The sequence below is a fragment of the Periplaneta americana genome, chromosome 17 (genome assembly GCF_040183065.1).
Source record: "Periplaneta americana isolate PAMFEO1 chromosome 17, P.americana_PAMFEO1_priV1, whole genome shotgun sequence".
In the NCBI taxonomy this organism is placed as follows: Eukaryota; Metazoa; Arthropoda; class Insecta; order Blattodea; family Blattidae; genus Periplaneta; species Periplaneta americana.
In genome coordinates this window covers 105,206,505-105,234,397 of record NC_091133.1, presented here as the reverse complement: position 1 = coordinate 105,234,397, position 27,893 = coordinate 105,206,505, and the positions used below count along the sequence as shown (strand labels likewise).

Genomic DNA, 27,893 nt, shown 5'->3' with positions numbered 1-27,893 from the left:
TGTTTCTTAATCACTATGACTGTTATAGTAAAACATACATGACAAAGATTAGACGACTTACAAGTTACGTTAGTTAAGCTGGTGGCTAATGGGGATAAGGGATGAGCAATATAAGTGCAGATCTCAAGGTTGTATGTTAAGATAGTGAAGAAAGCAACAATTTGATCATGCTGAAAATTTTCCAGAAAAATACATATTCTGCAGAAAATCATTCTCACATTCCTATCCACAATAATGGCATAGTCTTTGAATATGATGATGACCATAGCACTGAGAGTATCAATAATAGGACATCACCTTTGGTTGGGTTCTTCTCCCACTTCCAGACAGGAGTGAAATCTGTCTGACACTGCGAACATTTGAATGCGTCTGGTGGAGGTGGCGTTTTCTGGTCCTTGGTGATATAGTCCACTACGTGCTCCAGTCCCAGTAGATAGATGAATTCCGTGTTGGAAGGATTTGGAATGAAGTGCATCTCTGGTGGGGGAGGTTTTGGAGGTGGGATCTGAAACATATTAGTGAAATACAAAGATGTCATTCCTATACTGTATAAAGCAGCAGCATTCATCAAACTTTAATATAAGGTTACCAGACGTTCCCAATTTCAGGGGTCAGTCACCGAATTTTCCTTTTTGTCTCCGAACAAAATTCGTCACCAGAATGTCTCTGAATTTAATAATTTGACCCCAGGCATTCGCGGATTTTAAGTGTTGATTATTATAATTTTATGAACATATTGTTGAATATCACTATGCCTTTGATATTCATTCATAAGATAAAATATCTGTGGAATGTATATTCCTGAGATGTCCTACAGAAAGAGAAAAATTTGGAGACACACTCCATTATTTTTCTTCCAATGTAGATGGACTTGACATGGATGAAATAATTTATTTTATGAAATTTCTTGCTTGAATAAATATGTGACTTCAGAGAAAATAGCAAAGTGAAATGAAGAAAATGCTACTCTTTGCTCAAAATGAAGTGAATTTTTTTAAATTTTCTCCGAGAAAATGATTTTCTATGTACAATTCCAGATGTTGATCGAAATATCTCTATATCTTCCTGGAAGTAATGTACAATGAAGAATTTTTTTTCTTTTATCAAAATGTTGTAGAGATCCAAAAAATTCAGAATGAGTTTAGAAACTATTCGAGCCATGCTTCTATCTTAACCAACTTCAACATGACCTGCCAGGAATTTGCTGCAAAACTGGGATCCAGAGAAGATCTGCTTTGAAAATACCAAGAGTTTAAGTAGTAGTTAATAGAATGAATATTTGTAATGTGTACATAGAATGCGTATTTTAATTCTGTAAGGTACGTAAAAATAATAAGTGAATAGCAAACAGAAAATATGTTAAAGGTAGTTTTTTTTCATATATTGATATCTGTCCCCAGAAACTGTGAAAAAAAATCTGGTAACCTTACTTTAATAAGATACACAAACCAATTACTCAAAATCCAAATTACTTTGTTACGCCTAGGGAAAAGATTTCAAGGAGACTCCTTAATCAGCAATGTTGCATCAATTTATACTTCCCCCCATGTACAGTTTAAAAATGGTGTCTTGAGTTGTATTCCTTTGGGACGGCTAAGGTCTGATTACAAATAAGGTACAACACACGATTATTGCTCTCATAACAAAAATAGTGTAACTCTCACTTCTTGTTGAAAAGTCTATGTTCATCTTCAATTGATTCGATTTTTACTGGAGCTTGGCTTACATATTAAGAATTCCATTTATATGTCTGCAAATTGGACAGTCTTTCAATGGAATTCCACTCGGGTATAATTTTTTCCTTCAATTTTAAAACTAAATCATTCCAAGTTTCGCCACATTTAAAATTTTCTGCTAATTTTCTTTCAGATAAACCATTTTCACTTTTACGAATTACTCTGACTCGATCCTCCAACGATAATATATTATTCCTCATTTCACTGACCATATTTTTACTTGTAACAATTTTACACAATGTCAGAAGAAATGAAACTGTTAAACAAGAAAGCAAATACCATACAGGTAATCTGTGGTCAGATCCTGAAGGACGTGTGCATCGGTCAATCTTTAACAACCACCTCTTTCTTCCTAGAAATTCTCACATTCCTTGAATGATTAAAGGAATAGATGGACATTCAGCATAAATAGTTAAGAACATTGTCAAATTTCATTTTAATCTTGGAAGAGACAGTAAAGTACTCTTATGAAGTTCTCAGAATGTATTTAATGCATTAAACTACTTTATTGTAAAATTAAATACTATACTTCAATCTTTAAATCTAGTCTCTTAAAAGGGGGATAATTAAGAAAACGGCTATTCAATGACTGGGGAGTGGGGTTGGTCCTTAAATGGAGGTAAAAAAAATACATTTGCTTTAAGAGTTTTCAGATTGGTTCCAAGAAAAATTAGTCACTAACAGTGATGATCTCTTAACAGAAGTAGTCTTTCAGAGAGGATGCATTGTACATAAAAACACCACTTCTGAAACATGAAATCTCATTGCCACTGAACTTTGTGATATCATTTCTTTTTTCCTTCCGATATTGCATCAGAAAAGAAATATATATTTTTTTTGTTTTACTTTTCCAATAATTGTGTCTAGTTGTTCGGCATTCTTTTCCATTCCATCTTTTTTTTCTTTCTTTAATTTGCTTCTGTATTCCATGTCTTTATTATCCCAAAGAACTATTTTCTCTTTAGTCCAAAATTCTTACTAAATTTAGAAAAGAAGACAATAAAATAGCTTCAGCATGCACTATAATTTGTTTGTTGAAACATCTACACAAAACGAACAATGCACATTGTTTTTACGTGTTCATCAAATACTTCAATGGTCACCAGAATTTACTGAACTGTTGAGCGAACATTTTCACCTAACTCTTTCACCACGAATGACATAGATTTACACACACACACATACAGGTCGTATTACGGAACAAGTCTCCCACCTGTAGTAGAGTTTTCTCCAACTGCTTGCGCAATGCCAGTTTCGCAGCTGCCTGGCGTTGGGCCGGTGTCTGCGTCTCTTCCACACGCACCCGCTCCTGCACAATGCAGACATCACAATTCTGACTTATGTAAATGTTTTGTGAAAGTTAATTTTAATTATACTGTATACTTTTCGCGGAAATATATCTAAAATTTGTAAAATTAGTTCTGCCTTTTACTTGATGGACATACAACTCTATCGCAACCCATAATCTGGAGAACCACATAAAAATGATATAAAACTATAGTACTCCCAATCTTCTTGTACAGAAGTTAGCCTTAAGGTAATTAAAATATGTGACAAAAACAGAAAACAGACCGTAGAAATGAGATAAGTGAGAAAGATAAAGATTTATATTCATTATAAATGAAGACATTAACTATAGAGTTACTCTAGCAAAAAGAGAAGACAATGAAAATAAATGGACAGAATTTATATGCATTATGGCCAATGAAAGAATATCTAAATGTATCATTCTATACATACACAAAAGATGACGATATCAAGGAAAACCTAAGAAAAGAATAAATGGGTGAAATAAATAGGCCATAGCTTAAACTACGATAAGAAAAAAAGACGACAGAAAGAAGAAAAAGGAAAAAAGGAAATGAGGGGTGGGGAGATGAGATAAGAGGAAAGAACAGAAGAGAGGACGGGATGGGAGAGTAGAGTAGAGGGAAGGGTAAGGAAGGGAGACAAGACGAAGAGAGGAGAGAAAAAAGAAAAGAGTGGGGTGGAGAGGAAAAGTGTTTCATAATTTTAAGTATTTAAAATAGTTTATTGCTGTATTTACAACTACTGTTGTTAGGCCTTGAAAGTTAGAATTCCCACACAGAAACTTGTTGCTAGGGAAACCATTGTTCATAACATAAAACTATACTGAAATAGACCATTACATTGTACTTATTGTTACTTAGTTATCATTACAGTACAATTTTGCGAAGGCTATGGAATAATTTTGCTCTGATCAATATTAAAAAAGATTTGTCAAAGACTTTCATTATCTAAAGATTTGACAAGATTTTAAAACATGTGTTTCAAGTTCATTGTAACCTATGTAGAACTACTACCAAATATTACAATTTACTGTAAACATGTAAATTCTTTGGAGAATAACTAGACTATACGAAATAATATTTGTATCACTTAACTGTACGGTACCCTACAATGAAGAATATTACGATTACATATTGTTTTAAAACAAAATATTTACGAATAGTATTTTGCCTAGGATATAGGCTAGAATCTTCAATATAAAATATGTATTGGTACTTAACTCGAGACATCTGCCTTGCAATTTCTTCATAGGCATTACTTTTCTTCATTTTATTGTGATATTGCTCAGAAACCAAGACATACAGACACGGATTTAATTTATACACTGTAACTGAATTAGCTCGCAAATATTTCTCTTGGATAGGACACCATGTTTTTGTGATTCTTGGCACCATAATATTTTCGAATCTCATTGGTCAATTCCTTCAAAGAATTTTAACGTATTCATAAAATTTGTGAAGTATTGCCAAGTCTTGGAAGAGTCCTGTGAATTGTTGAATTTGACGAAAATTGTACAAGCAGCTTTATATTGAAACTAATCAACATTAGCAACAACAGATAGGGCTCAAAATTGCAATTGCCATTTAGGCCTAATATTACCAGCAATATTGGATTTATGTGTGTGTGTGAGAAAGAGAAAGACACAGATAAAGACAGAAAGAGGGAAAGAGAGAAGGATAATTTATCTAATTTTGTAGTTACAGTGAAGATCTGTATCCATAAATCCTCAATTTCGTTGTTAGGAGTAAAACAGACATGAGGAAACTTGACTTACGTAAGTCAGTATGCTTCACAATATTCATTTAAGACAATAAAGCTTAAAGCTTAATACAACCCTTTGTTTGCACTGTCAGCAGTATCAATGTGCTTCGGCAAAAGTTTCGAGTCAGCCCATCCTTGGAGTAAAACCTGGATTTACTGAATTTATAGTCACAATTTGAGCAAGTGTTGAAGACAAAAATTATTATTTTGAGAAAAAGGATGCGACACAAAACTTATAAAAAATAATTACAATTACAATTTTACGGATTCCTTTCATTTGCTAAGGCTAAACATTCTCATTGCCAGAAACCTGTATCTACTTAAATACCTACTCTAGATATCTACAATAAACAAGGCTGATACACTTCTAGTCTACACCTCAATCTTTAACTATGCTTGCTGATGCAGCAATCCAAGACTTCAAAGAATGTCTACTAAATTCAAATAAATCAATCTATAACTACTATAAACCAAACATTTTTGGGACTGTGCAGCTTAAAATATATATATTTTTTTCAATCAATGTTCCCCCCCCCCCACAAGAAGACAAAATATCAGCCCAGAGCAAGAAGACTGCATAATCCTGTAGACGGCATTCTAAATGGGTATGAAGTATTAAACAATCACTAAGGGGGGACAAAATTTCTCATTATACATTTTATACTTAGACTTCAACAAACAAATCTCAAGGGAAAAAATGGAACCCTCTGCATCATAATACACGGTTAATTCCCGATTTACCACGAAAATCGTCTGTAGCTGCATTTAGATTGGCAACAGGCCATGATTGTTTGGCCAAACACCTGCATAGAATTGGAATATATCAGTCCCCTAACTGCCCATTGTGCAACTCAAACCAAGAAATGGATTCGGAACACCTCAAAATCTGTGCTTCAGTGGCTGGCCATGATAATATCTTTGAAAAATATTGGAGTGCAAGCGGTCAAATGACTTTATTGTCAAACGCCTGGTATTAGAAAACAATAACAACATTTTAAGTAAGAGGTGTGTTTGAAAAGTTCGTGGCCTGACACATTAGATGGCATTGGAAATGTGTCAACAATGCCGCCATTGTTAGTAGCCATTTCACATTAGTTCAAGCACGAAAAATCACAATTTTCTGTTGACTACATTTTGTGTAGTTTAATTTAAGTTAGTGCGCTGAACAGATTGGCAAAAATTGAAAATATCGAGCTTCGTCCTGTCATTAAATATTTCGTAAAAAAGCAAATGAGTCCAACAGAAATTAAAGCAGACATGAATGCTACACTGGAGGAATCTGATTCAGTGTTTTCGACTGTGAAAAAATGGGCGGCACTGTTTAAACATGGTTGAGAGAGTGTGGAAGACAACTCCTGCAGTGGACGTCCAGTAACAGCAACAAGTAAAAAATTGTAGAAAAATACTGCTTGTATTTAAATTTGACATGGTGGAGCCTTATTACTTCATAATTGCTTCCCCATTCCGTGAGGTCTATTCTCGAGAAAACAATGCAATTTTTAGTCAAAACGATTCAAACATCAATATGACGCCACTGGGTTGCTTGAAACTAAAGTGAATAATGTCAATACAGAGAATTGGATTAATTTGGAAATTAATATCACAGTTAAGAGTTATGTACCTTAGAATTAGACTATTTTAATTTTTTTAGTGGATTTTGTAAGTAATCTTTACTATTTTAAATTGACTATTTGTCTTTATATTCCCCGCATTTATTAATCACTCCCATTTGTGTACGAATAATAACGAATTCATTTTGTCACATATTTCGTATGTTTCCTCTTTATATTTTATCACATCATAATTTCACCCATCCAAGACCTACTATAATTAATTACATTGCCGTATTAATGGAGAGTGTGATCAGATTTCTTTAATGGTAAGTACATAAATGTTTTATGTAAAAAAAAATCAATAAAAGATTGCACCCAAATAAACTCACGAACTTTCGTTTTCTGGATTGCACATAAAAAGAATTTTTTACAATTCCAAATGTAAAACATTTCACTTTATTTAGAAAATCTTCAGGCTAAGTAGATGTATGCAACTAATTTTGCGCAAAATTACATAAAATAATTTTCAACTACTTATGAAAATCGTTTTAAAATGAACTAGTGCTTTATAACGAGACAATAATAGATAACAATAAGCAACCCTTAACTACCTCTTTCTTACCAGAGGAAGTACAAAGGTAGACTAAAATTGCTACAGAAAGTAGAAATAATTCTATACATGATAATTAAGTTTTCTTAGAAAATTTTTTTTCCACTGATATCAACTTTACTGTCTCGTTTGCCAGTTTATTCTATGAAATACAGAATAATAATATAAAACCATATAATGATTCTTGAACTGAATTGCCATTGTGTTTTTTTATTTCAAATAAAGACAAATTATTTTTAGTACTAAACATTATTACATTTACGTGAATCATTCCTCAGCAAATTTGACTTGCAGATACTGAATATGAGCAAAATCGTCCACTGGTTTAGGAGAAATTGCTGTGCATAGACAATATGTTCAAAACTACTGTTTTGGTATCAAAAACATTGGAGAGGTGTATTTCCATGAAAATCTTGTAATAGATTTATTGGCAGAAGCACAATATTTTCTTATTTATATTTTTTATAATTGGAAAATGTAATAATTTTTTATTAACTGGATAATTTAACAAGGCAAGTAAAAGAAACGAACATTATCAAGAAACAACAAAATGTACAGTTGACTCCCAATAATTCACAGTAATTAATGTACGACCTTCCGTGAAATATATCATTTAGAGTCCAGTAAAAGTTATTCTGACATTACTAAAGTACACTTCAAAATTAAGTGCAAAATATGAAACAGTGAAAAAAATTTTGAAACATTACAATATTATACAGTTCTACAGTTCTAAAATCTTAAAACAAGAAACACAAGTTTTACAAAATATCATAAGCACTAGTTTAACAAAAATAAGGCCACCGGGTAGCTCATTTGGCTAAGGCACTTGCCTGCCAATCAAGAGTTGCACTTGGGCACGGGCTCGATTCCCACTTGGGCTGATTACCTGGTTGAGTTTTTCCCGAGGTTTTCCCAACCATGCGGCAAATGTCAGGTAATCTATGGCGAATCCTCGGCCTCATCTCGCCAAATATCATCAAGCTATCACGAATTCCATCGACGCTAAATAACCTTGTAGTTGATACAGCATCGTTAAATAACCAAGTTAAAAAAAAAACTGTATTATAGGCCTACATCAGGAAAAACTGCAGCCTGTGAGTTGAGACTAATGGTTCATAATGTTACATTTGCCACGCTCTCCTTAACATTCCTTGCTCTTCTCTGACAGGAACTCTAATAAACCCAAATATTTCGCATCATGTTGAACATCATAATGTGCGTTAAAATACAGCACTATCCTTTCTTTATATTTCGTATAATTAGGAAGTAAAAATTCAATAACAAAAGCACAGGAATAAACTACATAGAGTATAAACATCAATAATAGTCTCCTGTACTATCATTCGAAGTTTTGGTGCACAAATGCATGCACAAATTGATACAAATATTCATCTGCATATAAATCCAATGTTCAGTGATGAATCAATCACCTTTAAAATATGTTAACTATGGGAACTCAGGCATCAATATACCAAGTAACAGAAGTAAGTGTAACAGATTGTATAAGCAATCCAAACTACGTATGACATGGCTGAGTGACTGCATTCCTATAATTTTGAAATCTATGGTTGGCAACATAATCTTCAATCATGAACGGGTGCAATAAAATGTCTATTCAGAATGAGCTCTTGGTATAACTTCAAAATTTTCAAATACTAATCTAATACACACTTCTCTACAACAAAATAAAGCCAAAACATTGTAGTATGCAAGGAAGCCCAACAAAAACAAATGCAAACAGATGCAGGAATCATTTTAACCCTTTAACTGCTATTGGTACTAATAATTAATTTAATTTTGACTCACATTGTGTTTTTGAACTGAGAAGATTTTAAAAAATTATCGACTGTTGTAACATTTAAAAAAATACATGATGCTTCTTATTCAAGAAGGAAGGAAATCTACTCGTTGGTAATGTCTGAATCATCAATCTGGATCTCAAGCATAGTACGAGTATGACTAAAAGACCCTTTATGTACATCAATAAGCACGTCTTGGCCCCAATGATAACTATCTTAAGGAATGTGTTGGGTTTACTGACAGATCATTATATAACACATGTACAACAGCAGTCTTGCAAATAAGCACAGAATATTTAGAGGCCCACTTTCTTACCTGATTTATTGCTTCTTAAAGGCAGACCACAATATTTCAATTCTATTCAATACCTAATTCCCTCTTTACCCTTTCCTACCCAGTCCTCTGACTGAACTCTTACTTTCTTCGATCCCGACGGCATTAGAGCATTTGAGACCTAGGGGTTCATCTCCCTGTCCTTCCTCCTCTTTCTACTTTTCTGTTCCTAGTGCTAACCTGCTATGGCACTAAAATCGTCCTCCAGTGGCTTAAGGAGGGACCCGTCGACCAACAGCAGGTATGGTCCTCCAGACATTCTGGGGGTTGTGCGTGAATGAAGTAGCCACCAAAACGTTAAAATATGGTGTTCACTTAAATCGGCTACAACTTGCCATTTTCACTCCAATAGTGGCTGACCATGATAATATCTTTGAAAAATATTGGAGTGCAAGAGGTCAAATGACTTTATTGTCAAACGCCTGGCATTAGAAAACAACAACAACAATATTTCAATGTAAAGAAATATATATTTTTTATCTAAATTCCCGTATCGACAATAATACTAAATGTTACTTATTTTTTTTTCCCTCTAAATAATAACTTAACTAAAATAAGCTATCTCTGGGGGGAGGGGGAAAAAGCCAAGTTGGCAACACTGCTCAATCAGCATCAGTCCCATTTCTTTCTAATACAATTTAAATGCCATCAAAAACGCTGTTTGTAGAATCTGTGAAATTACACTGAAAAAAATAAGCCTTCTGTGCATGTAGCATATAGATGGTTGAGTCCATTGGGTTGTCAGGGCACAAAAGGAATTGCATGGAAAAGAAGGAACACAAATCAGTTGGAAAAAGAGAAAGGAAGGTATCAGACACTGTGAGCTGCACCCTCTCCTGAGTGACATCATGCGCAACCATACACTTCACAGATTCCAGGGACAGTGTTTAGTGATAGTGGCAAATGTTGTAGCTATGCACTTATCCCGTTATAACACTGTATAACGCTGAAAGAAATTCTCGACGAAATATGCTCTAAGAACAAATATAATATAAGAGAAAATGTAACAGACATTGCAAAATAATAAAACGTTTTAAAAATCTGAAATATTAATTGCATACAAATAACGTAAATTTTTCGGCGATTTTCTTTTAAATTGCAGTGCCTGCAAAAATAATTTAGACATCCGAAGTGTGTGGGCAGCATCTGCTTATTTGCAAGTCTGATGTACAGGATGTGCTCATGTCTAGACAGACTTACTGGGCTACATGGCATGTAATCCATGAATGTAATTAATAAAAAGCTCAGAAGGTACGAAATAGCAAAGAATGGTTAGCAGAGATGACAATAGTCAAAGGTGACGATAATCAAAGTTTCACTGTATTTACAACAATTATTCGGCACACTGAATAGATCTAAGAAGAATGCAAGTCAGCTTCTGGAATAGATTAACATTTAATTAACTCTATCCTGTTGATGAAAAGACAAACACAAAGAAACCAGTGAGACTGAAATGCTCAGGACTATCCAAACTCATATCTAATTCTACTCCCGTTTTATTTCTATTCTATTTCCATAATAGCAACAAATGAAGATGTGCACCACACTTTAGTACGACGATAACTTCAGAAGACGATGCTCTTTCTTGTAGAAAGTTGGGCTAAGGGCCAATTTTGTAGTTCCTACAGCAGGATGAAGGACAGTGGTACAAAGAGCAGGAAGAAAGTATGAAATGCTTCAGGACAGCTACATGAAAATTCCACAAGCAGTATGCTTACACATAAAGCATCACCTTCTTTTGAGGGTCACACATTCTTTGCTAACACACAATTAAAGCTAGCAGTGTAAGGGTTGACTGAATTGCCCTGTTTGCTTGATGTCGAGTGGATGAAATTCCAACACGAGGGAATGTTTTTGTGGGCACCCTACTGCAGCAGTGACACATCCTAATCAAGCAGGTGGCAGTCAAAAGAGAGGAACTTGCCCCACAGTATGTGCACGGTACATGTGGAAGTGTTTGTATAATAGTGTTGTTCATTTTTAATACGAGCACTAAATCTGCTCTTCAGTAATATCTATCACAAATTCATCTTAATTTTGTATAACATTCAATGTCCAATTTTTGTGTGTAGTGTAGAATTATTCATTTTAAAATGTGACAGCTCCTTGCATGATTTTAGTTTAAAGCAAACAATTTCACCTTCATTTTTTCAGGAGTACAGATGATATCAATATTTAGTACTTACGTAACTACCATACATGTAAAATATATACTTAAGTTATATCAAATTTAAATCTCAGAATTAAAATATATTATTTTTATTGTTAATGCCCTATAAATTATAACTGTCCTTGTTTGGAAGAAATTTCACAAGTCAGGTATTATCACTGATCAATATGTAAGATGGAACAAACATATAGCTTAGTTATGTAATAGGCTCTATAAAACTATTTATAAATTTGTTATTCTTCGAAATTATCTACCTATTCATATTTTAAGAATAATATTTTTATTATTATTACTTTTTTTTTACTACTGGCAGGTATTTGACTTGGGTCATTCATCCAAACATCCCCATCTAGTTGATGATGTGCCAAAGCTTGTAATTGCCCTTGATGTACCACACGAGGAGAACTATGTAACACCATATTGTGATGATTATCATTAATGGAGCACTGGTGGAATGCTGGTACGGGAAACATGAGTACCCCGCAAAACCTACCACCAAACATCATCTTTGTCCAAGACAAACTCCTGTTGGACCCACTAGGATTTGAACCTAGGCTACCAGTGAGGAAAGCAGACACACTAGCCATTCGGCTAACAGTGCTCCTTTTAAGAATAATATATTTAGTAATATTTTAAGTATGTACTTAAATATGGTGTAATTGATTGGGAAGTGCTAATTCATATCTTATTCCGTTGCCTTTGTTTCAAAAAAGAATATTGAAAATTTGTTTGTCACAATCTGTTGCTTACCCAACACACTTGTTCCCCCCCAGAATTTTGTGTACATAATATTGAACAAAGTCACAGTTTAACTCTCTTGAACTTTTTTTATAAAAATCATTTTAAGTATAAAGATGACATAGAAACTTTTCATAATACTAGGCGACATATATTATCTCTTTTACATGAACCGAAATACAATACAAAATCTGGGCGAATTCATTCTTCATATTACAGACCAAGATTATAGGCCTACAATGAGTTTATTAAAATAAATCCCAAATTAAGTAACTTTATGTTTGTTCCAGCATGATTCAGAATCGATTCTGAAGTGCCTGCTTATGCACAGTATCCTAAGGGGCGTTCCAACAAGACTTCTGATTCTGAACTCCCAGTTCCTTGTTCTGTGCTTTGGAACTCGTGAAATTGGTTCTCGATTAAAAGCAGGAACTGGGAATTCTAAACTGCTAAAATATGTGCAAATGGCTTAATCTCAAGTTGAAGTTAAAATGCTTCGAGACTAGGCACATTAAAATTAAAAAATAGTCGATCATGAGTGACTTGAAAGGTGACAGTGATGTATTTTATGACGAATTTATTTTGCTAATAATTATAACATAAAATATAATATAAACAGAAAAAAACTTTAGCTCACCCCTGAAAGAAAAGAACTCATGCTCAGGGGCGGATTCCTGAATTGAAAATTAAGAAATATATACTAATACAATTTGTCTTATGTCTAATACGCAATAAGAATATATAAATTTAAATTTACAACTTTTCATTATTTATAAAATCCATACATAACTTTTTAAATTTAATAGTAGCACTATTAGAATTGACAAGATTAGGATACTGAAATATAAATTTGTTATATATTTTTGGACCTAAATTACTACTATGATTAAATACGAATTAAGGTCGGAAGATGAATATAACTTTAATATGAGAAGAAACTCCAAAGGACGTGAAAGGACAGTTCAAGAAACGTTCCAAGAACGTAAAATCCCGAACTAATTTTGAGAACGTACTCAACTAGCATATGTGTCCAAAGATGTTCGGTATTAGTTTGTAACAGGTTCTGAATTGCTTGTTGGAACAAACCTTTTAATAACATTTTTATTAAGAGAATTAAATATTATATTTCTTTAAATTAACTGTCTATTATCTAACTTTTTCCTTATAGACATTTTTACTTTTCTTTTTTCGACTAGTGTTTTCCCCCTCAATTATTCCAAATTAAAATTTTAATTACGATATATCACTCAATTTCTAGTACCGGTATATTATGAAACTGGAACTGCACGAGCACTTGCTCTTCTGGGTGCAAACTGTGTATGTGAATACGTACATGTTGCCTAATTTATATAGATAAATTTAATTTAATTTTTTTTAATACTGTAGAGCACATAAGTTTCCTCTCTTTGTCTGCCCACAGAACAACACAAACAACAACAACGGCTACCACAACGTCTATGTCTGGCACTACTGTACCTGCTCTGGCATCTGCATGGGGGCTGAGTTCAGAGGAGCTTTGTTCTCCACATTGCCGAGGATCTACAAGCACAATACACGTGTTCCCTCAACACGGTTATCACGATTCTGGTGGACTTTCTGTGCTGTGAACTGTCTTTAAGGCTTCGGAACTCCTTACTAGTTTCATCTCCAGGCAGAGACATATGCTACATACAGCTCATGCATTTTGTCAAGACACTCGCAATGAGCAGTAGGGGAACAACGTTTCTGTGAAGGGGGTAGGAATAGAAGGGAAGGTCGGACGTGTGACTACCGAGTTCAAGACAAAGGCTAACCCATTCCCCTATAATTCATAAGTAGACTCATCCATGCGCAGCTCTGTAGGAAGAGTAGGGTGTGTCTGGACATAATGCATGAGTTGTACAAGATAATGACAAGTTGGCCAACTCGTGACATAGATGCCAGTACACCGCACAGTGCTGAGCTGGAGTGCAGTATTTCTATTCAGAGTGGTCCTCTTACCAGGACTTGGGAAAGAAATACAGAGTGGACGAGACGAAATACCACCATTCAACAAAGGTCTACTGGCTTCCGCATGCTACAGGAGTAGTATCCCCGACAAGCTGTGATCATAATTTGTAGCAACATAAACTCAAACAAAAGTGCTTTTTTTTCTTATCACTGTAAATGCTGGAACTGGTGACTTTCCACATTTAAGTATGCTTCAATCTCTTCAGCACTTTTCCAACACTTTCTGTAGTCCATTTTGACTTATGTTCTGTATTTCTTGTTAGGCATTTTTCTTTATCCTAGCCGAATTGTCTGGGAGCAAAAGTACTACACAGGGTTTGTATGGTTTTAATTTCAACAATTTAGCAGCATGTTGAACTGAGGTTTTAGACATCCCTACATTCTGAGTTAATCAAGGCAAAGATTTTCAAGGGCTTTGTTCTAATCAGAAACCTATTCCCTTAAATTTTTCCTCTGTTAAGACCTGTTAATTCACTTGAGGCTTCTTATTTTGAACCGAGCCTCTGTTGTTAATCATTTTAATTTTATTTTTCTTCTTCTTTCTCTTTCCCTTCTGCCTCACAGCGTCGGGTCTGCATCGATCCGTCTCCTTCATTCCTCTCTATCCCTCTCCATTCTTTAAGTTATTTTATAAGTCTGTATATTGTTGTCTTAAGTATATGATTATGTCTTGTGACCAGAATATTGTACGAAATGGAAATATAAAAATTGGAGATTTATCGTTCGAAGAGGTGGAAAAATTCAAATATCTTGGAGCAACAGTAACAAATATAAATGACACTCGGGAGGAAATTAAACGCAGAATAAATATGGGAAATGCGTGTTATTATTCGGTTGAGAAGCTCTTATCATCTAGTCTGCTGTCCAAAAATCTGAAAGTTAGAATTTATAAAACAGTTATATTACCGGTTGTTCTGTATGGTTGTGAAACTTCGACTCTCACTTTGAGAGAGGAACAGAGATTAAGGGTGTTTGAGAATAATGTGCTTAGGAAAATATTTGGGGCTAAGCGGGATGAAATTACAGGAGAATGGAGAAAGTTACACAACGCAGAACTGCACGCATTGTATTCTTCACCTGACATAATTAGGAACATTAAATCCAGACGTTTGAGATGGGCAGGGCATATAGCACGCATGGGTGAATCCAGAAATGCATATAGAGTGTTAGTTGGGAGACCGGAGGGAAAAATACCTTTAGGGAGGCCGAGACGTAGATGGGAGGATAATATTAAAATGGATTTGAGGGAGGTGGGATATGATGATAGAGATTGGATTAATCTTGCACAGGATAGGGACCGATGGCGGGCTTATGTGAGGGCGGCAATGAACCTTCGGGTTCCTTAAAAGCCATTTGTAAGTAAGTAAGTAAGTAAGTATATTGTTGTCTTATTCACTATAAGAAAATCGAAAAATTTAAGACAAAATTTTCCATTACAGTTTCATCCATCAAAGTATTCCAAATAAAAATGCGTTGTTCTCCAGCTAAAAAGCAGAAGCAGTATCCATTACCAAGCTAAAAAGAACCATAAAACCCGAGATAATGTAGGGGCTTGTACCTAACATTTCCTTGAACTGAGGTGGTGTTTTGTTTTGTCCACTCTGTATTTTAAGGTGGTGCTGCCACAGTGGTCTAGCAGCTAGGGTGCTGGACTTATAATCCCGTAGACTGGATTCGATCACTGGTATACCTCCAATTTATAACGTGTTCTGCAAGCTCGTGGTTCAGGAAACACAATGATTTTTTCCGGGAGCTCCGGTTCCCTTGTAGCATTCCAACAAATCTCCATCATCTCATCTCATCTCGTGTAGCATAAACCAGCCTCGTATGGCGCACCATGGCAACAACTCTGTCAGTAAATTGGTCTACACGATTGGCTTCTTATGGGTGAATGACAATAGACTAGAACTCCAATTAAACAAAAAAAGTATTTTAAGGCGAATTTATGGACCTACACATGATACCAAGATTAAACTGGACTGTACATGTTGTCAGGATGAATGAAGAAACTACGATGAAAAATCTTTGAAGGAAAATTAGAAGAAAAAACTTAGATTATGATGGACTAATGATATGGAGGATGAGCTGGGAATTAAAAGATGGAGGAATAAGGCTCTGGACAGTGAGCAATGGACATCAATCATAAAAGATTCCAATATTAAATTTAAAGGATCATACAGCTACAGGAGATAGAGCATTTCTTAAAAATTTGTAACAATTTCCAAACTCACTGTGTGTTATGGCTCTTAAAAATATTGTCAAAAAACTATCTTAACACATGACATTATTTCTGTTGAATTTGTGGATTACATACAAAGATCATTATTTATAATCCCAAAAAGTATTATATTTCATTTATAAATTGTATGGCTTAAGTACATTATGTTATAGTGGAATTAAAACAACAACTGACTTGTTACATTTGAAGGCAACTAAAGGTTTCCATGAACCATTTATCATCAAACCATAAATTCTTTCAGCAACTTGGACTTGAGGGGGAATATTTACGCACTCTGGCAGAAATCATTATTTTTGATTGTGTACCCAGCATTCACCATCATATTGATAAAATATTTACATTTAAAGTTGTTGTTTACTATATTTTGTAAATACGTGTTATTCATTTTGTTTTCATTATTTACACATTTATCCACTCAAGATTGAATAGGTACGCAGACTGTGTTATATGGTAACTTCTAATGATGTAAGCAACACTGTTTGTTCAATAAAATATATTATTGTTATTATTATTATTATTATTATTATTATTATTATTATGTGATTTCTGATAGGATGGAAGAGAGAAGACCCTATGGCCTCAATTTTGTCAGATTAAATAAATAGTGTACATTTTTCTTAACTAACACTGTGCATATTGACATGTAACCATTTGCGTCTCTGTCTACTTTTTGGCAACTATGATAAGAATCCTGCCTGTTAAGTCTCAGGACAGGAAGCCTTACGTTCTTAAATTCTCTATCACCATTAGACACCCATACTACCCCAAGGCTTCACACAAGCCTACCTTTTACTGCAGGTAATGAATAAAATGAGCTGAGATGGAGAGTGTTGGCAGAATGAAAGAAGGAAATGGAAATACCTCGAGAAAAATTCTCTGCAACATATGCTTTGTTCACCACAAATTCCATCACGACCAGGACGGAAATCGAACCTGGGCCACATGGATAGAATACCAGCATAGACGAAGCTATGTTTCGATTTATGTAGAATAATAACATCTACTTAAGTTGCGAAATATCCTTGCTTCGTATAATTAGAAAATAAATTATGGAAACTTTTTTTCGCAAATAATCTGAACAGAATGGAGTTATTGAATATATAGTGTCAATCTGTCAATAAGGGTTTTTATTGTTACAATGCTTTACGGTCCACACCTGTGAAGTAACGGTTAGCACATCTGATCATGAAACCAAGTGGTCCAGGTTCGCTCAGGGAAAGTTACCTGGTTGAAGGACTCATTTCACCAGCATTATCACCATTTCATTCAGACACTAAATAACCAGATATTGGTACAGCGTCATAGAAAAAAGCTTTAAGATGGTTGTTCATTTTACGTTTGTTTTTAAAGTTATTATTAATTTTAATATACCTAAGGAAAAATAATGCCGAGACAAAAGAAGCTTTTAATAGAAACCTCTGTGGACCTCTGGAAAAAGAAGTAAGGAAGAGCCTAGTGAACTGCTTTGTGTGGAGTGTGGCATTGTATGGGCAGAAACATGGACATTATGACAAAATGAAGAGAAACGAATAGAAGCATTTGAAATGTGGATATGGAGAAGAATGGAACATGTGAAGTGGACAAACAGAATAAGAAATGAAATTGTTTGAAAGAGTGGGTGAAGAAAGAATGATGCTGAAACTGCCTACTGAAGGATGCACTGGAAGGAATGATAAACGGAAGAAGAGTTCAGGACAGAAGAAGATATCATATGATAGACAACATTAAGATATATGGATCATAAGCAGAGACTAAGAGGAAGGCAGAAAATACGAAAGATTGGAGAATGATGGGCTTGCAGTGAAAGATCTGCCCATGAGCAGAACACGTATGTATGTATGTATGTATGTATGTATAATGCTGAGGTTTGTGTATGTTTAATTACTGCTCCCTTTCTATTCTAGTCCGTTTGCTCTCAAATTCACATTAACCCCACTATGTGCTGGGATCCATTATGTAGCTATAGTTTTCTGCATTGATGATTTTATTTTTATTAATTTCCTGAATATCAGTGTTACTGCCCATTGAGGGTTAGGAGGTTATTATGCAGACTGAAAAAAATTTACAGTATCCTCAGTGGACCACTCTGAAGGGGGATCAATCACTCCAGCTCAGTGATAAGGCATGTATCAGTGCCTATGATGGGAGTTCACAAACTTAAAATCATCTCTCTTAAGCTGCAATCATCAAGAATATTAGACCATTCAGATGGATCCATTACGCAAATTTAATCGTAACAGCTTCACCAATAAGAAGTTCCGAAAAGACGCAAATATTCAATTATGTTATACTCAATGTGAATGAATGGCTGAATGTGGTTGGTTATCTTCTGTGCAAGGAGAAAATGGATACAAAACTTTCTATTCAAGAAGGCAACTGGTACGTGAATCTTGGCAAGTATAGAAGATGGTTTGTTAGTTTAACTTTTTCCACATTCAGGTTGGGCACAGAAGTCAGTCTGTTATAACGCAGTTCACATCACTTCATATTTAAATCAAATTCTTGGTAAAATATTCTTACCATTGTCTTATAAAAAAGATCTTAAAATCTTACACAAATTAATGTAAGACATATCCAATGTCTGCTTAATGGATAAAAGTCAATATGATATATGCATGATTAGTAACAGTGACTGTTAATATAGATTCAATGTTTCTGCAGTCTTAAACACTTAATTTTTCATCTCCACTTTCGTACAAATTTAGATTACACTTCAGCTCTTTGTACTTAAGATGCCTTACACAATTAACCCAGATCTGTTCTCTTTACAATTTCTAATATTTTTGTTGAAGTTTCCAGAACCTGCAGATCAATGCCGTGAACTAATTTACGATTCCCTTGTTTGGGTAGCAGACACTGCTGTAGTCTTACAGAGTTGCAGTTATCATTCTGCAAACCAGGTAATCTGGGCAAGAAATGACTAGTAAATTTTATCCAGAGTCTTTATTTAAGGCCAGGGCTATTTTACATGTTTTCTAGCTTTACTTCCCCTCTAAAGAAACCCCTGCTGATGATTTCTATCACTGCTTAAAAATGCAATGATTGAGTTTGAAGCCATGAACTTCAGATCTAACAACATTTACATATTTACTCACTTTTAGTACAGTTAACTAAGAACAGATGTTATAGATATCTAGTGACGAAACTGAGGACTACATGCTTCATGACAATGGGCCATTTTTCAGGGCCAAAATGCAGGATTGCTCTGATCTAAGCTCAGACAAACATTTAACAATAACGATTTGTTATGTCGGTTTAGATAGTTTAGGCTGTCAAAGAATATGTTTATAGCCATTTTGTGCATTCAACTGGACATTTATGGTAGTGCCAATCTCGTGGAATTTGTGTAACTGATTATTGGCAGTGTTATTGGCTTGCTCCAAATAAAGAGTTAAATAGCTAATAGAATGATAACAGTCTGTTAAATGACACTTAAGAAACACTCTATAATTTAGTTGCTCACCAACTTTAAAGATTCGTTATCTAATCGAAGAATAATTTATTTATTATTTAATTTTTTGCAACCCAGCATATGTTATGTGGACAGTTTAAGTTCTGTTTTCTTAATTATTTGCACATTTACCAGATACTTCTGCAAAATAATAGTCTGAGAGACACTCAGGTATGTGAAGTGGAGGTATGGTTGAACTCATACAATTTTGCAATTCATTTTTTTTTTTTCTTTTCCAGAGAAGTCTGTATTGTATATTAAAAGTATTTCAGTCACTGACTTCACATCATATGTTTAAGATGTTAAACCTTTGCATTACATGTTTAAAAGACGTATGAACGTTTTCGTTGGACTACGCCAACATCATCAGATACGACGTACATTTCAGCAATATCAATAATCTCTACAAATACAAAACATAAAACATACTAAAAACCAACATGGTTATGATACGCATTGACATTCTTGTATGACATGATATAAAAGGAATAAAAAATAATAAAATTATTGGATATCGACCATATATTGCCATGTAAGTTTCTATCTATTTAACATAGTTCACAAATTAAATTTAAAATTGTTTAAAATTGGGTCATCAACTTACTGATTGCAATTATTTCCAGATTGGATGAACAGCATCATCGTCAAATTAAATATACTGTGACAGCTGCAACGGGGTTCGAACACGTGTCCGACGAAACGCTGGTACGGGGAGCATCTGCATGCTGAAGGGCAGAGGGGGTGTATTACGTCAACGCAGGGAGGGGAGGGTGCACGCGCAGCTGCTACTTGCAGAGTGAAGGGGGACGGACCCTCCCGAATCTTCTAGAGAAGTCCGTCGAAGTGGAGATATCCAGATAATTCGAGAGGACACCCGTAGAAATTTCTCGTAACTATGATTTTGCTATAAAAGAAGAAACGCGAGCGAACTTGAGCAGTTTTCAGTTTATTCAGCCATTCAGTGAGTAAGCCAGAGCAAGCAAGCCAGTCTTGTGTACCGGAGTTCGACTCGAGTGTGCGTCCGCAACTGTGTCAGCATCCAAAGGCCTGAGTTCGAGTGCAGTGGACCGCAGTTGGAGGGACCTGAGTTCGAGTACAGTGGACTGTCTCTGAAGGTCTGTGGTTCGAGATACTGTGAACTCGAGTGACTGAGCTAGAAGAACTGTGAACTGAGAACTGACAGTTCTGATTTGTAAATAGTGCTTTGTAAATATTAGTTAAGATTAACAGTTCATTGTTGTTCGTAATAGTCCAAGTAAATTGTCATTGTCGTTTGTGGAGTGCAATAACGAACGCTGTGTTGCTGTGCGGAGAGCAAATCCCATTGTTGACGGGAGTGAAGTTAAATTGTAGAGAGTGAAGAGTTTTATTGTTGTGACAATAAAATTACATTGTTGAGTTGAAATAAATTTATAATACATTACATTACTATCAACATTAAACAACCCAACTTATAATATATTGGCATTTGTAAGACAACCATATTAATTTGAAAAACATTCAAGACAAATTACGAGACACACACTATGATACACACGTTCTGAATGGTTGAAATATGTGCATTATTGGGAAACAGAAATATGAATATAATAAATGTAATTAAATACTGTAATTTGCAACTCTTCACACTCATAATACATAATTACCTTGGTTTTATATTTTATTATTTTTATTCCTTTCATATCATGTTACTTCATTATTCCATGTGTGAAGACTTGCAAACATATATATTTTGTAACTTACACGTGTATTTTAATTAACTGACAATAAGGGCAGTCATACAAGAATGTCAATGCGTATCACAACCATGTTGGTTTTTAGTATGTTTTATCTTGCATACCACTAAATATGTTTTGTATTTGTAGAGATTATTGATATTGCTGAAACGTACGTCGTATCTGATGATGTTGGCGTAGTTGAACGAGAACGTTCATACGTCTTTTAAACATGTAATGCAAAGGTTTAACACCTTAAATATATGCTGTGAAGTCAGTGACTGAAATAAATACTTTTAATATATCATACAATTTTGCTTACAACACGCCTTCGCTTACAATGTAAGGTTCATATCATGCAGTAAACTGATATTACACGAGATCTTCACTTTTATTCTTTTCACTCGACAAAATCTTTGGTCCAAAGAAAACTATTTCCTCGCTCTAGATCAATTGTTGTTACTTTACACTTTACAAGAAGAACCACAATGTTTATAACAGCTTGCCTTACCTGCTGTTGTTGCTGTTGTTGTTGCTGCTGCTGTTGCTGCTGTGTCTGAGATATTGGCTGTGGGGCAGGTGAATGATGCGACTCTTTAGGGACATTACGGTCCTGCGAGCCGACAGGGTAGCCCATTACCACGTTGGGAGGTGTGTTTACTGGAGGTCTGCCTAGATTGCCGCTTCCACCTTTGGAGACATGAAACATTTCACATGCTTTAAATGATCTGTAACACTTCCTACCATAAGGGTAACTTAATTTACCACGTACAGTTAAAAGGAATAACATGAGGTTGGCTACCAATGTATGTTCAATTAACTCTTCTGTATATTATCACCATTAAATCGAGAAAAATTCGTTCCGGCACCGGGAATCGAACCCAGGACCTCTCAGCTCTGCGCGCTGAGGGCTCTTTCCAACTGAGCTATGCCAGGACACGATCCACGGTGCCGGTCGAACTCCTCTCATAGTACTGTTTTACGGCCTACTACCTGCATTTAAACCTATGTAAGTCAATATGCAGGAGCGCATATTTAAATGACTTTATGGCCATATTCAACAACAGTTTGTGATAACTGTAAACATTTAATACATCACATATTCATTATATGAGGTCTCACCATCCTCATTGAATATTAACACGACTCCTATGAAGTAGTCAATGTGTATTACCACCATTAAATCGAGAAAAATTCGTGTGGATCGTGTTCCGGCATAGCTCAGTTGGAAAGAGCCCTCAGCGCGCAGAGCTGAGAGGTCCCGGGTTCGATTCCCGGTGCTGGAACGAATTTTTCTCGAATTAATGGTGATAACACACATTGACTACTTCATAGTAGTCGTGTTAATATTCAATGAGGATTGCGAGACCTCATATAATGAATATGTGATGTATCTTCTGTATATAATTCAACTAGACTGTGACTATAATTAAGACCTTGTACTACTATTGAAATTATTTGACATGTTCCATATTTTAGCTGTGAAGCGATGTATGAATATCATGAAATGTAAATAAATACAATACAAAACAAGAGAGATACACTTTGGGATAGACATATTTATGAACTTATTAGATGTACTAAAACATAAAATAAAGAAAGTTTTTTTGGGTTTATTTATTAGATTTAGAAACATTCCTCATGGCAATAACTAGTAATCAGGAATATAATTATTTCATCAATAAATCATAAATAATTAACTATACACAATTACTTTCTTTGTTACATTTAGACTTCCCTTTCAGATACCCAAAACCCGTATTTAAACAAAACAAACTCGCGAAATAACGCGAAATTTGAATCACTGTGAGAAATTTCAATAGTCACGAAATGTACCTCCTCTATCGTAAAAACTACAAAATATGCACAAAAATGTTATTCAATATTGTTGATTGCTTGGTAATGCCAATATCTTATTTTCTCGAATATGCCACTGACTTCCCCCCCCCCCCGAAATATACTAGTAAAAATACAGGGGTGTGACTTATTCCAAATGAAGTTGCAACAGTGCCCAATTTTCCACCTGCGCAACTCCTAAGGTGGTAGCACATGCCATTATCTTCATATGTGGTTATTTCAATTGTTAATATTGTTAAATGGCATTTGGATTAGCAGTACATGTTTCAGAATCAAGTTCAAATGTGACAAGTATATAGTTTGTGCATCTTATTGCATCTTATATTTTCAATTCTGAAAATGTGTATCACTAAAGGTAGAAGACTGCATCCTTTACTTGCAGTGAAAATCTTAAAATTATCAAAGATGTGGAGGAACATGGAAATCATTAGGCCTACACGTGTTATTAACGTTGCAGGATATCGTGCAAATGACAACTTATTAAGCAACACAACTGACATGCATGCATTACATGCACATAGGATGGGTTTGAAATGCGTCCTGTTCTAGGATAAAATTTATTGTTAACTGAACTGTTTTTGTGTTTAATTGTTTTTAATTTGTCGTTAATATTTGTTGAAGCTTTTTATTTTTTAATTTGAGTTTTTTCCCCTCTTTCAAAAGCGGATGCATTGCTCAATGTTATGAGTGACTAATCTATATGTACCCATTATGAATAAACTTACTGAAGCGAATTACTATTTCTTTTTCTTTCACTTCTCCACTGAGTAACCTAATCTCTCAATATTTGCACATTGTAGGAAATTCCACTTCTGATTTTCCAAAGTTATGGGTACACTGAAAAACATATTTTCAATCTATTCTCTGGAAGAAGCAAGAGAATACTACTAGGGTTACTCACCCCGCTGATGTGACTGCTGTGCCATCATCATGTTGGGTGGTAAACCTGTAGAAGAGCCCCGCCCTGGTTGTGGCGCCATCATCAGAGGAGGAGGGTGATGGATGTTCTGGCCTCTTGAAGGTGGCGGTTGCTACAAAACATTCAAGTTTCAACATAGTAAAAATCTCTTTACATATAAAACTCAAGTGTGTCCTCTTCAAAAAATGAAGTAAAATGTCATAGGGAAAATTTGTTATGAATGAAATTCTGTATTCTGGAGAAGTAATAGGTATAATTGTCAATTCTTTGCAAACTCAGAATATGAAGAACTGATAAGTGTGTGTGTGTGTGTATCCAATGCCTACCCACTTCACTTGTGTGATTCGGGTTCCGCATATTGTGGATAGATGGCAGAACTGTGACCCATTTTCTAGTTGTACACCACTTCGGCGGGTCACACTGTACATCAGGGTTGAGCAGAATTATGCACTCTGTGCTAGCACGGTGTACTACAGGAGGAGTGTTCTTATAGAGTGCACGAAAACCGGTTTATTCAAGTTGCGGTACGTACTGTATGTTTCAAAAGAAAATGTTATTCTACCACACTAAATAAGAACACAAAGTAATGAAACACTTCCTTACACACAAACCATATCTGTTGCACATTAATTCATATTACTCAGTTTCTCAAGATTTCGAGAAATTTTATTAGCACAAGCTATGCGAAGAACTGCCGTTAAAAGTCCATCTGCAAGCCGATTTCTTGTTTGAGATTTGTTTATTTTCATAATAAAAAATAACTGTTCACATCTACAAGTGGAACCAAGTAAACACAGAACTTTCGCACACAGCTTATGCAGATTTGGAAAGTGTCCTCTTGGGAATCCGTCATAAAACTGCATAAGACTCGACCTTGAATCATAATATTTCGCTCGCAATCTCTCGATCACATCGCAGTTCAATCAATTCACACTGTAATGAAGGGGGGACGTTATCAATAATCGATTTGGAATCAAAACATGTAGCAAAAATACGCAAATCCATTTCCAGGCAATCTACATCGTGGAACCTTGATGTAAATTCCTCTAATAGACCAGATAGAACACATGCGTACATTTCGAATTTTTCATTGTTCAACAATTCCATGCTCTTAGATAAGGACGGGAAATGATATATTTCGCCCTTTTGCATTTGACATATCCATAGCAACAATTTCTCCTTAAAAGCTGCAATTCTATCTGCAAATTGTATAATAAGAATTTCTTTTCCCTGAAGTCCTAGATTTAGCTCATTTAAACGCTGTGTAAAATTGTTAGAAATGTCAAATAGAAATCCAATCCGAATCACTCAACTCGGGAACAGGTTGATTGATGTTTCACTTCCATGTATGCTTTTATTTCTTCAATTAGTTTCAGGAAGCAATGCAACATTTTCCCCCTGCTCAACCATCGAAATTCAATAAAGTAAGGTATATTTCCATATGCAGTATCTACCTCAGTAAGGAAAGTTTTTAAATTGCCTGTGATTTAACGCTCGAAATCTGATGAAATTCACTATTCTCACAACAGTTGCCATAACATCTTTCATTACAATACTCTTTACACAGAGGTTCTCTTGATGAACAATGTAGTGAATCGGAATAAAATTGGGACTTTGATCTCCCAACTTAGCTTTCAGACGTCCTACAAAGCTAGTGATAGCCATCCTACAACAGACTGACTAGCTGCTAGCGTGCTGCAGTGCACGCACTTAGAATTCCCTGTGAGCACGGAGGGCAAATGCACTCAAACGCCCATCGCTGCTGTACATGATGTGTATCTGTGGAGAGTTATGTCGTGTACTAGGGTGAGTGTATGTGTAAGTCTTTGTGTAAGTGTAGTGTCTGGAATGAGTGATGATGAAGATGAAGGGAGAATGGGAAACCTGGTGCCGGCACGTAGCCTACTCCTGTCAAATAGCACCAAGAGGGCCACCAGGCTTAACGTCCCCATCCGACGGATAAATCACTATCAACAGTGACATATGCCTTCTCTTCATATGCACTGCGAAGAGATTTGGGATTTAACCCAGGCATATTGGTGCACTATCTAGTGATTAGAAGTTGTGCACAGCCATCTCTCCTAGTCCCGAGGTAGAAATTTTACATGAAAATTTCTGACCCCGCCGGGAATCGAACCTGGGCCGGCTAGTCTGGAGGCAGACATGCTACCACAGAGCTAACTCGGCAGACAGAACTGATTAGTATAGCGACCCATTTGAAATTTTATTTGTCACGCACACGCACGCACATCCCCCCCCCCCCCCGCAGTAAACAACAATACTGCAACCTCTATCTGGCTAATGTTTTCAAGTATGATCCTGTTCTCAGGTACCTACCCAATCCTTAATTTTACACATCTTCCTATACTGTAGAAATACCTCGCCTCTGGAATTCGTTACCTAATGATGTCAGGGACTGCCGGACTTTATCACAATTCAAAATTAAATTGGAAAATTTTGTCTTAGTTAATGTTTTTTAGGTATTGCTAGAAGTATTGATTTGTGTTTTTTTTTCTTTTTCTTTTTTAACCTAGATTAAAATTGCAAGTTTCTTGTTTATGTTAGTTAATTAGTTAGGATGGAATTAATTATGATACTTAATCACTCATTTAAAGTTTGTGTGATTGCAACCTGTATATTTTTGTGTGGCTTTATTTTGTTTATAGTGTTTTTTTCTCTCTCTTTATTTCTTGAGTAGCTTTACATTGTATATTATAGTGTATTTTTTCTGTTTATTTCTATTATTGTATTTGTAGTCCTGGTGTTGTGGAAGAGAAGGCCTGATGACCTTAACTACACCAGAATAAATAAATAAATAATAAATAAATAAACAATCTGGTCTAAATGTATATCACAATATTAATGAAATTTTAACAAATGTTATGTATTAACTAACACTCACCCCTCGTAGAAGAGGTGGGATGATGTTGGGAATGGGCTGTTTTGTGTGGTTGGCTCGCACAAGTGGAGGAGGTGGCTGCTGCTGTGGTGGGGGTGGCAGCTTGCCAGGGGGTGGCACCTTAGATGAGGGTTGTTGACTGGGTGGCACCACTGCGATGTTCTCCTTCATCTGCTGCGATTGCCTAAGCTTCTTGAGCAACACCAGTTTCATCTCCTCATTACGAAGCTCCTCACGCAGTTTCCGTAGTCCTCGCTCACGTTCTGCCAGCTCTGCAGGTGACAGTTCCTGTACAAACAAACAATAGCTGCAGGATCAGTGAGAGTCTTGTAGTTAGTTGTGCTGATATGGGAAGACTCTCCATAATAATATAGCATTTCATTGTGCTCAATGATATCAATACTATTCAATAAAACAAAAAATAAACAGAGGATTTAAGGAAATTCAAATGATCGCATGAAATATATATACTCAAATTAAAGTAATAAAATACAATATGTACTTTCTTTAACACTGTACGATGGTGTGTTTTATTTGATATTCCTGTATATGTCTATAACGTCATCATCATCTTCATGGTAGGCTGTCTCATGGCCTGTTCCGACTCAGAGAATCTCTCCATCTGGTTACCGGACGTCCTACGTCACGATAACCTTTTGGATTATAATTTAAAACCTGTTTTGTTATAGAATTATGGTCCATTCTTTGTATATGATTATACCAATTAATTTTATTTGTATATATTTTCTCTTTTAAGTCTATAACGTATATATCCAAAATTTTCATGACTGGTACGTGGAAAACTACGAGAC

The 27,893-nt window shown here is 35.3% G+C and overlaps 1 protein-coding gene and 1 non-coding gene across 6 annotated transcripts in view; one reads left to right on the top strand and one right to left on the bottom strand.

Annotated features, from left to right (window-relative positions):
• The window catches only part of simj (simjang), a 61,432-nt gene that overhangs the window by 9,707 nt on the left and 23,832 nt on the right, over nucleotides 1-27,893 (bottom strand). For 3 of the 5 annotated variants that reach the window (XM_069816110.1, XM_069816112.1, XM_069816109.1), the window contains exons 4-9: nucleotides 27,085-27,369; nucleotides 24,165-24,294; nucleotides 21,918-22,096; nucleotides 13,489-13,551; nucleotides 2,950-3,045; nucleotides 298-505 (exon numbers count right to left, since the gene is read on the bottom strand). In XM_069816110.1, coding sequence (XP_069672211.1) covers nucleotides 298-505; nucleotides 2,950-3,045; nucleotides 13,489-13,551; nucleotides 21,918-22,096; nucleotides 24,165-24,294; nucleotides 27,085-27,369 — 961 coding nt within the window. The remainder of the gene's footprint in view (nucleotides 1-297; nucleotides 506-2,949; nucleotides 3,046-13,488; nucleotides 13,552-21,917; nucleotides 22,097-24,164; nucleotides 24,295-27,084; nucleotides 27,370-27,893) is intronic. The other 2 variants (XM_069816111.1, XM_069816114.1) reach the window with 2 other exon arrangements.
• Nucleotides 22,617-22,692, top strand: TRNAC-GCA (transfer RNA cysteine (anticodon GCA)). Its single transcript has one exon. It is a non-coding gene; the product is annotated as a tRNA-Cys (tRNA).